The sequence below is a fragment of the Leucopleurus acutus genome, assembly GCF_964270905.1.
Source record: "Leucopleurus acutus genome assembly, chromosome: 7".
NCBI lineage: Eukaryota > Metazoa > Chordata > Mammalia > Artiodactyla > Delphinidae > Leucopleurus > Leucopleurus acutus.
Genome location: NC_139150.1, coordinates 11,499,498 through 11,512,166, shown reverse-complemented (window position 1 = coordinate 11,512,166; position 12,669 = coordinate 11,499,498). Strand labels below are relative to the sequence as shown.

At 40.9% G+C, this 12,669-nt stretch overlaps 1 protein-coding gene across 1 annotated transcript in view; it reads right to left on the bottom strand.

Moving 5' to 3' along the window:
* The window catches only part of DENND1A (DENN domain containing 1A), a 548,251-nt gene that overhangs the window by 256,233 nt on the left and 279,349 nt on the right, over positions 1-12,669 (bottom strand). The window contains 2 exon segments of the mRNA XM_082843076.1: positions 66-119; positions 4,040-4,120. Of these exon segments, the coding sequence (XP_082699202.1) occupies positions 66-119; positions 4,040-4,120 (135 nt within the window).

Here is a 12,669-nt window from a genome sequence, read left to right as displayed (position 1 = left end):
CAAAATTAGTAAAAAAAAAAACAAAGAGGAATAAAAATTTAATCCACCCCTGCCCAAGTACTCACATTCTCAGGGATGCTGGGAAGTTCTCTGGTGTCAGGCACAGTAAAATAAGAATGCTGGAAAAGAAAAACAAAAGCTATTTATTTCTGCAAAAGTATGTAACAAGCACATTATTCAGAAATCAGGTAAATGATCTGAAGATAATTCCTCACTCAGATGAAGAAACAGAGTTTCACTCATAGAGAACAGTCTATGGAATATTTCCTTAGGATAATGTTGGATTAAAGCCAAATGCATTAAATCATTCGTTTGGTAGATGGAGTTCTTTTCTATGAAAGAGGAACTTCTTTGAGATACAAAAGAACAGCTCAAGGAAGTTAAAGGCCAAATTCTTTTACGATGTTTGCAGGTTTCTGAACACATGAAAGCTACAGACTTCATAATTTATTGTTCAGTGAGGCAAGTGGACACTAGGGACCAAATATCACTAGGTCCACTTAGGAATGGTCTTTACCAACCAAACCTGCCATTTCATTTCGGCACCTGAAATTATATCCATCTACAAGCTGCGGGCCAAATCTGCCCCGAAGGCCCAAGGGATGTTAAGGACAGCTCCAGTGGAAGGACTGCTGCCCTGAGACACTGCAGATAGCTAACAGTGGAGAAAGTCTCTCCACTATGCATGCTCTGCAAATAAGCCTCCTGACTTCCAGTGCAAATTCCAGTGAAGGGAGCTGGAGACTCAGTGGAGTTGAAAACCTGACCTGTTCAGAGAACTTTCAAGGAGGCATCTCCATGTTTGTAACAAGCATGTGTCTGAGTTAAATGAAAACAGGCTGAACTGATGACACCTCCTCCGTGCTACTAAAGACTCAGAGAACAATGGCAAGCAGGAATGGAAAGAGCCTGGTGCTGGCCAATTAAAGAAGGGATTGTGCAAAGGCCAGGAAGGGTCACATACAGAGAAAGTCAGCTTAGCCATGGCCAAAGTTCAAACCTAGACCCCCAAGTGACATTTCAGGAAGTTCTCCCCACTCCCCATTCTTGGATAATTGCAAAATAAGTAGGTCTCTGGAAAAATGAGTTGTACAGGCTTCCTGAAATGAAAGGCCTGGGGGACAACTGCAATAACGAAAATAGCAACAATAACAGTATAAGCTATTTGTCTAATATTCAGCAGATATTTATGAACACCTGCTGCATGGAAGGCTTTATATCAGGTACTTTATAAATAGCATCTTTAATTTCCACAGCAAAATTTAAGATAGATATTATGTCCATATTACAAATGGGTAAATTAAGGCTTAGAGAGGTAAAGTGACTTAAGGTCATACAGCTAGTAGGTGACAGAACTAGGATTGAAACCAGGTCTGCATAACTAGAGCTATGCTCTTTCCACGATAACAGACTGCTATACCTGTGCTTTTTAATGAGAAAATTATAGCTAAAGCCATTTGAATTAAACTAATAAACTGAAAAGTAAAAAGAAAAAAAAATTAAAAGATAACTTAAAAAACACCCCCTGCAGTGCACTATTCCAAAATCTGTGGGTTTGTGTCAAAACATTATCTATGAAGTATTATGACAGAGATTATGTAGCATATTAGTTATGGGAAACTAACTGGAAACTAGTTAATTAATTCAAGTCAACAATGAGGATTAAAATAATAAAAGTAAAATACAGGTTAAATTTGATGCCATGAGATACCAAATTCTATACCAAATGGCTAAAAGAGAGTCCCAGGAAATGTTCAGTAATGGAAGTCCACATGGTGATGGAGTCACAGAATAAGGATCGGCATAGTGAGGGAGAAAGGACAGGGACCACAGAGTCAGACACTTAATAGTTATGTGATCTTAGCCCACTTCACTTAATAGCTCTGAACCTCAATTTTTTAACCTGTAAATGGGAATTGTAATATCTACTTCAGAACTGCTGTGAAGAATAAATGTTATATATGTGAAGTGCCTAGCATTCCATAAATGGTATTTTAATAGAAAATTATTATTACTCTCTCAACTGTTCATTTATATTCCTATTTTTCTCAATCACCTATAGAAGACACACAGAAACATTCTCTCGTGACTCAAGACAGAAAGTCCAAGACTGCCATTTTATCAATTTTTCAGGCTCTATAATACAGTTGAGACTAACCCTTCAGAAATGCAACATGGAGAGAGGAATTCCTTGTGAAGAGGAAAGAAGAAAATATCTGCCTTTACAAATGCAACAGATTGTAAATAGTGAGCCTACTCAATTCCAAAACCAACTACTCCCCAGGCTGTCCTTTGAGATTCTGTCTTGCTCCATCGCCCATGAAATGCTGGGACCAGAGGAGGTCAGAAACATTCCTAGAAGCCACTGGCATGAAACAGCTGCAACACCCCCCCTTCAACAGTTCTTCCTGCCCCTGCGATGGCTTGTCCTTGAGGCCTGGCAGCCACTCAAAGGAAGGAGAGGCCCTTCCTCCCCAGTAGCTGGTGACCCATCCAGGCTACTCCCCAGCTACCTGTCAGATGTCATTACAGACTGAAACGGTGAGATCAAGCTGCTTAGGAAAAGGGACAGAGACAAAGGCAAAGTTGCTTCGCTATGCGGCAATGACTGGGGCAGGTTTAAAGCTCATTTCTTCATCTTTTCCAGACACTCTTCCTTACACAAATTTCTGGAAAAAGGTTTCTTTCCTTCCTATGCTCCATTAAAATGAGCAAAAACCTCTACCAGTTCCTTCTTTCCTCCCTTTCTTTCAACACTCATGGCCTAGTGGAAAGAACATAGGCTTGCAAGTCAGCCCTGGGTTTAAAAGCCCCGATCTCACTTATTAACCACATGACCTTGGATGGGCAAGAATCTTTTTCTCTCTAAGCCTCAACTATGAAATGAGAATGCTAATATCTATTTGTAGAGTTGTTTTGAACACTAGAGATGCATACTTGGCATAAATTAGGAACTTAGTATATAACAGATCTATTATTAGTTATTGGCAGTAATATTGCTTTCAATGTGATCATCATGAAAAAACCCCCCTATATGTTCATTTTCTTTAAGAGGGAAAATACCAAGTTAATTACCACTGAATACCAACACTGTACCTGGTTCTACTGAAGCTGAAAGACAAAACTTCTTAAACATTCAGACCCCACAACATGGGGGAAACAGCCCCTGGATAATCAATAGCTGGTCAAAGGGGATCCATCTGAGAATTCTGATGAAGGTGGTGACAAGGGTTTGACCTAGAGAACCGCAGTAACTGAAATATGGAAAAGAACTCCTTATCTGATGCCGTATCTGACAGATGAGGAAATTGAGACCCACGAAGTTAAAGGTTTTGATTAAGATCACTCAGGTCATTGGCAAAACTATGACTTGGGGATTGAAATCTCCCAATTTGTAATTCAGAGGCTTTTCCACCCTGGCACACTACAGACCACATAGCATGTACATAGAAGAGTTCAAGGAAACGATCTGGCCAGGAACTGTGCTAGACAGTCTCTATCCCTGTGCTTGAGGGCATACAGTCCAGTGGTGGAGACAGGAAAACAGGTTGTTCCAACGTGTTTTGTGACTAAGTACTGCAAAGTGTACAAGCTGCTTGGGGCAAAAAAAGACAACCTTAGCTAAAGGGGGTTACCCTGGTAAACAGGGGAAAGGCGGTGAAGGTTCGGGGGTAGCAGGATGGGCTTCAGTGAAGGGGCAGACACAGCAGTGCTAGGGGGCAAAGCACGAGGCAAGGAGCCCCACAGGGGCTGAGGAGGCAGGGGTCAGCCATCCCATTCCAAGCCCAGCATCTGCCATTCAGGAGATGATAGCGACGGGATGACAGCCAGGAAGAGAGGAGCCTGGGGGCATTTGGGATCTATTTCTCATGGAATCCCAGAGAAAGAAAGAAATACATCTCCCTGGCCTGTCTTGAGGTCTCAGAGTACTTGGAGGTGGGGAAGGTGCGGATGACAGAAAACAATCCCATTTGGCTCTTTCTTACTGTTAATAATGGAAAGGTTTCTCAGTGATTGCTAATATTCTGCCGCCACTTACCACGCTGAGATGAACAGATACTCCTGGGTCAGGGATAGGAAGTTTGTGCAGAGTTTCAAGAAGCTCATTCCACTGACTCTCCTGAAAGAAATAAAAGGCCTAAGTAACAAAGGCAGGGCTGAGCCCTTAGTCAGAGACCTGCAGGGAGGTCTGGGCACACAACAGAAATAGGTTTGATATTCAAGTAGGGTTGGACAAAAGACACTGCTTAGGCTCAATAAAAAAGCCAAACAGATCCGCCCACACCAAGTTTGACATTTTCTACTTAGTGAGACACCTACCATGACCGCCTTTTATGGATCATATACCATAAGCTCTCAGCACATCTATCCTCTCAACTCCATAGCAACAACTTTTAAATGCAAACAACCCCAGCTTACAGGGCGGGGGTGGTAGGGAGAAATAACGATGACACTATAGATCTTGTCTTCATCATCATTACCCTCAATTAATTTTATTGAGTGTTCACTGGATACACAGCAGCCTCCAATTATGGAAAGTTAAAAATGAACTACTACAACAGCATGGAATACAGGATGGTGGCTGTGCATTTTAATTAGTGAAACTGAGCCACAAAATGAAATGCAAAGCACTACAAATTCTTCGACTGAAAACAGGTTCACCTTTAAAATGCTCAAAAGAACACTGTTTACGGAATTATCCAAAAGCTATTTCTCCCACCCTGTGGAATTCTCTGTGCTGATAAAACAGTAATAAACTTACATTTGTACCCATTTGGTAGGTGTTTGAGCCTCACAACTACCTCACTTTACAGGTTGAAAACTAAGGCTCCGAAGGGTAAAGGAACTTGACTCAAATCATCCAGCTGGTAAGTTGCACAGCCAGGAGCTAATCACAGGTTTTCTGTGTTCAAACCCAGCGCCCTCTCCCCTGTTCCACAGCTGTCTTTGTGAGTGAATTTAAAGGAGAGGGAAAAGAGGATGGGCCCAAAGTAAAATCCTGTTTCAATCTGAATTCATAAGTTACTCAAATTTCTCAGGGGGTAGAAATGAACCTGTGCAGGTACACAAGTTTAATTTTGCTCTGAAACAATCTCAAATTTACAGAATAATCACACGACAGTACAAAAAAACTTTATTTCCATTTGAGAGTTACCAACATTATGTCCCAACATCCATAAATAAAAAGGACATTCTCCTACATAACAACAATTAACCATCAAAATCAGGAAATTAACACTGAAACAACATTACCATCTAATCCTCAGATCCCACCAAGTGTTGCCAACTGTGCCAATAACGTCCTTGGATAGCAAAATTATCCAGTTCAGAATCACATGTTGCCTTCAAATGCTGTTGACTCTCTAGTTTTCATCAGTCAGGAACAGTTCCTAAGTCTTTCCTGGATTTGTATGAACCTGACAGTGAGACCAACCATTTTGTAAAATAACACTCACTTGTTTGATGTTTTCTATTGATTCAGATTTCAATTCATCCCATTTCTGATGATGTTCACTTTAATCATTTGATTAATTCACCTGAGGTCTCTATTGTGCGATCACTCATTTTCCCTAAAGTGAATCAGCTATACATATACGTATATCCCCTCTTTTTTGGATTTCCCTCCCATTTAGGTCACCACAGAGCACTGAGTAGAGTTCCCTGTGCATAGGTTCTCATTAGTTATCTATTTTATACACAGTAGTGTATATATGTCAATCCCAATCTCTCAATTCATCCCACCATCCCTTCCCCTGCTGGTATCCATTTGTTTGTTCTCTACATCTGTGTATCTATATTTGCTTTACAAATAAGTTCATCTGTACCATTTTTCTAGATTCCACATATAAGTGATATTATATAATATTTTTCTATTTCTGACTTACTTCACTCTGTATGAGTCTCTAGGCCCATCCACGTCTCTGCAAATGGCATGATTTCATTCCTTTTTATGGCTAATATTCCACTGTAAATGTGCCACATCTTCTTTATCCATTCCTCTGTTGATGAACATTTAGGTTGCTTCCATGTCCTGGCTATTGTAAATAGTGCTGCAATGAACACGGGGGTGCATGTATCTATTTTTAGTTTTTTAAGGAACCTCCATACTGTTCTCCATAGTGGCTGTACCAATTTACATTCCCAACAACACTGTAGGAGAGTCCCCTTTTCTCCAAACCCTCTCCAGCATTTACTGTTTGTAGATTTTTTGATGATGGCCATTCTGAATGGTGTGAGGTGATACCTCATTGTAGTATGTATGTATGTATGTATGTATGTATATATGTATGTATGTATTTATAGCTGTGTTGGATCTTCGTTGCTGTGCGCGGGCTTTCTCTAGTTGCGGCGAGCAGGGGTTACTCTTCGTTGCGGTGTGCGGGCTTCTCGCGGTGGCTTCTCTTGTTGCGGAGCATGGGCTCTAGGCGCGCGGGCTTCAGCAGCTGTGGCTCAAAGGCTCTAGAGCACAGGCTCAGTAGTTGTGGTGCACGGGCTTAGTTGCTCTGTGGCATGTGGGATCTTCTCGGACCAGGGCTCGAACCCATGTCTCCTGCATTGGCAGGGGGATTCTTAAACACTGCGCCCAGGGAAGCCCCCTCATTGTAGTTTTGACTTGCATTTCTCTAATAATTAGTGATGTCGAGCATCTTTTCATGTGTTTGTTGGCCATCTCTATATCTTCTTTGGAGAAATATCTATTTAGTTAGGTCTTCTGCCTATTTTTTGATAGGGTTGTTTGTTTTTTTGATATTGAGCGGCATGAGCTGTTTGTAAATTTTGGAGATTAATCCCTGTCAGCTGATTCGTTGGCAAATATCTTCTCCTATTCTGAGGGTTGTCTTTTCGTCTTGTTCATAGTTTTGTGTGCTGTGCAAAAGCGAAGTTTAATTAGGTCCCATTTGTTTATTTTTGTTTTTATTTTCATTACTCTAGGAGGTGGGTCGAGAAAGATCTTGCTGCGATTTATGTCAGTGTTCTGCCTATGTTTTCCTCTAAAAGTTTTATAGTTTCTGGCCTTACATTTAGGTCTTTAATCCATTTTGGGTTTATTTTTGTGTATGGAGTTAGGGAACGTTCTAATTACATTCTTTTACATGTAGCTGTCCAGTTTTCCCAGCACCACTTATTGAACAGGCTGCCTTTGCTCCATTTTTTATTCTGGCCTCCTTTGTCATAGATTAGGTGACCATAAGTATGTGAGTTTATCTCTGGACTTTCTATCCTGTTCCATTGATCTATACTTCTGTTTTTGTGCCAGTTCCATACTGTCTTGATTACTGTAGCTTTGTAGTATAAAGTCGGGGAGCCTGATTCCTCCAGCTCCATTTTTCTTTCTCAAGATTGCTTTAGCTATTCGGGGTCTTTTGTGTTTCCATACAAATTGTAAAATTTTTTGTTCTAATTCTGTAAAAAATGGCCTTGGTAATTTGATAGGGATGGTACTGAATCTGTAGATTGCTTTGGGTAGTATAGTCATTTTCACAATATTGATCGTTCCAATCCAAGAACATGGTATATCTCTCCATCTGTTGGTATCATCTTTAATTTCTTTCACAGTGTCTTATACTTTTCTGCATACAGGTCTTTTGTCTCCCTAGGTAGGTTTATTCCTAGATATTTTATTCTTTTTGTTGCAGTGGAAAATGGGAGTGTTTCCTTAATTTCTTTCAGATTTTTCATCATTAGTGGATAGGAATGCAAGAGATTTCTGTGCATTCATTTTGTACCCTGCAACTTTACCTAATTCATTGATCAGCTCTAGTAATTTTCTGGTGACATGTTGAGGATTCTCTATGTACAGTATCATGTCATCTGCAAACAGTGACAGTTTTACTTCTTCTTTTCCAATTTGTAATCATTTTATTTCTTTTTCTTCCCTGATTGCCATGGCTAGGACTTCCAAAACTATATTGAATAAGAGTGGCAAGAGTGGACATCCTTGTCTTGTTCCTGATCTAAGAGGAAATGCTTTCAGTTTTTCACCACTGAGAATGATGTTTGCTATGGGTTTGTCATATACGGCCTTTATTATGCTGAGGTAGGTTCTCTTTATGCCCACTTTCTGGAGAGTTTTTATCATAAATGGGTGTTGAATTTTGGCAAAAAATTTTTCTGTATCTATTGAGATGATCATATGGTTTTTATTCTTCACTTTGTTAATATGATGTATCACACTGATTGATTTGTGTATATTGAAGAATCCTTGCATCCCTTGGATAAATCCCACTTGATCATGGTGCATGATCCTTTTAATGTGCTATTGGATTCTGTTTGCTAGTATTGTGTTGAGGATTTTTGCCTCTATGTTCACCAGAACATTATGGTCTGTGATTTTTTGTGTGTGTGTGTGATATCTTTGTCTGGTTTTGGTATCAGGGTGATGGTGGCCTCATAGAATGAGCTTGGGAGTGTTCCTCCCTCTGCAATTGTTTGAAAGAGTTTGAGAAGGAAAGGTGTCACCTCTTTAAATGTTTGATAGAATTCACCAGTGAAGCCATATGGTCCTGGACTTTTGTTTGTTGGAAGATTTTTTAATCACAGTTTCAATTTCATTACTTGTGATTGGTCTGTTCATATTTTCTATTTTGTCCTGGTTCAGTCTTGGAAAGTTGTACCTTTTTAAAAATTTGTCTATTTCTTCCAGGTTATCCATTTCATTGGCATAGAGTTGCTTGTAGTACTCTCTTATGATACTTTGTATTTCTGTGGTGTCTGTTGTAACTTCTCCTTTTTCACTTCTAATTTTACTGATTTGAGTCCTCTCCCTTTTTTGCTTGATGAGTCTGGCTAACGGTTTATCAATTTTGTTTATCTTCTCAAAGAACAGCTTTTAGTTTCATTGATCTTTGCTATTGCTTTCTTCATTTTCATTTCATTTATTTCTGTTCTGATCTTATCATTTCTTTCCTTCTACTACCTTTGGGTTTTGTTTGTTCTTCTTTCTCTAGTTGCTTTAGGTGTAAGGTTAGGTTGTTTGAGATGTTTCTTGTTTCTTGAGGTGGTATTGTATTGCTATAAACTTCTGTCTTAGAACTGCTTTTCCTGCATCCCATAGGTTTTGGGTCATCATGTTTTCACTGTCATTTGTTTCTTTATTTCCTCTTTGATTTCAACAGTGATCCACTGGTTATTTAGTAGCATGTTGTTTAGCATCCATGTGTTTATATTTTTTACAGTTTTTCTTTTTCCTGTAACTGATTTCTAATCTCACAGTGTTCTGGTCAGAAAAGATGCTTGATACAATTTCAATTTTCTGAAATTTACTGAGGCTTGATTTGTGACCCAAGATGTGATCGATCCTGGAGAATGTCCCATGTGCACTTGAGAAGAATGTGTATTTTGTTGCTTTTGGATGGAATATGCTACAAATATCAAGTAAGTCTATCTTAATTGGTCTACTGTGTCATTTAAGGCTTGTGCTTCCTTATTAATTTTCTGTCTGGATGATCTGTCCATTGGTGTTAAGTGGGGTGTAAAAGTCCCCCACTATTACTGAGTTACTGTCGATTTCACCTTTTATGACTAGCATCTGCCTTATGTATTGAGGTGTTCCTATGTTGGGTGCATTAATATTTACAATTGTTATATCTTCTTGGATTGATCCCTTGATCACTGCGGAGTGTCCTTCCTCGTCTCTTGTAACAGTCTTTATTTTAAAGTCTATTTTGTCAGATATGAGTATTGCTACTCCAGCTTTCTTTTGATTTCCATGTGCAAGGAATATCTTTTTCCATCCTCACTTTGTCTGTATGTGTCCCTAGGTCTGAAGTGGGTCTCTTGTAGACAACATATATACGCATCTTGTATTTTTTATCCATTCAGCCAGTATGTGTCTTTCGGTTGGAGCATTTAATCCATTTACATAATTATCAATATGTACAGTCCTGTTGCCATTTTCTTAATTGTTTTGGGTTTGTTTTTGTAGGTCTTTTTCTTCTCTTGTGTTTCCTGCCTAGAGAAGTTCCTTTAGCATTTGATGTAAAGCTGGTTTGGTGGTGCTGAATTCTCGTAGCTTTTGCTTGTCTGTAAACCTTTTGATTTCTCTGTCGAATCTGAATGAGAACCTTGCTGGGTAGAGTCATCTTGGTTGTAGGTTTTTCCCTTTCATCACTTTAAATATATCCTGCCACACCCTTCTGGCCTGCAGAGTTTCTGCTGAAAAATCAGCTGATAACCTTATGGGGATTCCCTTGTACATTATTTTTTGCTTTTCCCTTGTTGCTTTTAGTTTTTCTTTGTATTTAATTTTCGTTAGTTTGAATAATAAGTGTCTTGGCATGTTTCTTCTTGGGTTTATCCTGTTTGGGACTCTCCGTGCTTCCTGGATTTGGGTGACTATTTCCCTTCCCATGTTAGGGAAGTTTTCAACTATAATCTCTTCAGATATTTTCTCAGACCCTCTCTCTTTCTCTTCTTCTTCTGGGACACGTATAATTTGAATGTCTGTTTGTTTAATATTGTCTCAGACGTCTCTGAGACTGTCCTCATTTCTTTTCATTCTTTTTTCTTTATTCTGCTCCGTGGCAGTTATTTTCACTATTCTATCTTCCAGTTCACTTACCCATTCTTCTGCCTCAGTTATTCTGCTACTGATTCCTTGTAGTTTGTTTTTCATTTCAGTTATTGTGCTTTCATCACTGTTTGTTTGTTCTTTAGTTTTTCTAGGTACTTGTTAATTATTTCTTGTATCATCTCGATCTCTGCCTCCATTGTATTTCTGAGATCTTGGATCATCTTTACTATCATCACTCTGAATTCTTTTTCAGATAGATTGCCTATTTCCTCTTCATTTATTTGGTCCTGTGGGTTTTTACCTTGCTCCTTTGTCTGAAACATATTTCTCTGTCATCTCATTTTGTCTAACTTACTATGTTTGTGGTCTGCTCTCTACAGGCTGCAGGGTCTTAGCTCTTCTTGTTTCTGTTGTCTGCCCTCTGGTGGGTGAGGTTGGTCCAGGGGCTTGTGTAGGCTTCCTCGAGGGAGGGACTGGTGCCTGAGCTCTGGTGGGTGGAGCTGAGTCTTGTCCCTCTGATGGGCAGGGCTGCGTCAGGGGGTATTTTTTGGGATGTCTGTGAGCTTAGTAGGACTTTAAGCAGGCTGTCTGCTGATGGGTGGGGCTGTGTTCCTGTCTTGGTGGTTGTTTGGCCTGAGGCATCCAGCAGTGGAGCCTGCAGGCAGTTGTGAGATCTTAGATCTTGGTGGAGACCTCGTGAGAGTTCACCCCAATTAATAGTCCCTGGCGCTGGGAATTTTCTGGCAGTCCTGGACTTGGCGCTCCCACCCTAGGGGCTCAGGCCTGACCCCTGACAGGGAAACTAAGACCCTGCAAGTTGCATGGCATGGCCCCCCCCAAAAAAAAGGAAAGAAAAAAAGCAAAAGAAGAGAAACAGACAAACAAAACCCAAGACAAATGATAAAAACAAAACCAAACAAAAACAAGCAAAAAAAAAAAAAAAGCCAAAAAACCCCCCAAAACAAGAAAACAACTGAACCCCAAAATGAAAACAATGAAAAAAAAACTAATAAAAACAGAAAACAAAGAAAAACAAAACCAAAGAAACACAAAAGAGTAAAATAAAGATAGAAAAATAAAAAATATATTTTAAAACGTTTTTCTTAAAGAACATATAAAAATAGGGAGAGACCTTCAAGATGGCAGAGGTATAAGAGTGGAGATCACCTTCCTCCCCACATATACAACAGAAATACATCTACACGTGGAACAACTCCTATGGAACACCTACTGAACGCTGGCAGAACACCTCAGACTTCCCAAAAGGCAAGAAACTCTCCACGTATCTGGGTAGGGCAAAAGAAAAAAGGAAAAACAGAGACAGAAGAATAGAGACAGACAGGACCTGCAACTCTGGGAGGGAGCTGTGAAGGAGGAAATGTTTCCATACACTGGGAAGCCCCTTCACTGGCAGAGACAGGTGGTGGGCAGGGGGGAAGCTTCAGAGCCACAGGGGAGAGTGCAGCAATAGGTGTGCACAGGGCAAAGCGGAGAAATTCCTGCACAGAGGATTGGTGCTGACCAGCACTCATCAGCCAGACAGGCTTGTCTGTTCTCTGGCCAGGGCGGGCGGGGGCTGGGAGCTGAGGCTCTGGCTTCAAAGATCAGATCCCAGGGAGAGGACTGGGGTTGGCTACATGAACACAGCCTGAAGGGGGCTAGTGTGCCACAGCTAGCTCAGAGGGAGTCCAGGAAAAAGTCTGGAACTCCCTAAGAGGCAAGAGACCATTGTTTTGGGGTGGGCTAGGAGAGGGGATACAAAGCACCGCCTAAATGAGTTCCAGAGATGGGCGTGAGCTGCGGCTATCAGTGCAGACACCAGAGACAGGCATGAAACGCTAAGGCTAGTGCTGCAGCCACCAAGAAGCCTGTGTGCAAGCACAGGTCTCTATCCATACCTCCCCGCCTGGAAGCCTGTGCTCCCTGCCACTGCCAGGGTCCCATGATCCGGGGACAAGTTCCCCGGGAGAACACATAGCATGCCTCAGACTGTTGCAACATCACATCGGCCTCCGCTGCCGCACGCTCACCCCGCGTTCCATACCCCTCCCTCCCTCTGGCCTGAGTGAGCCAGAGCCCCCTAATTGGCTGCTACTTTAACCCTCGCCTGTCTGAGCAAAGAACAGATATGCCCTCAGGTGACCTACATGCAGAGG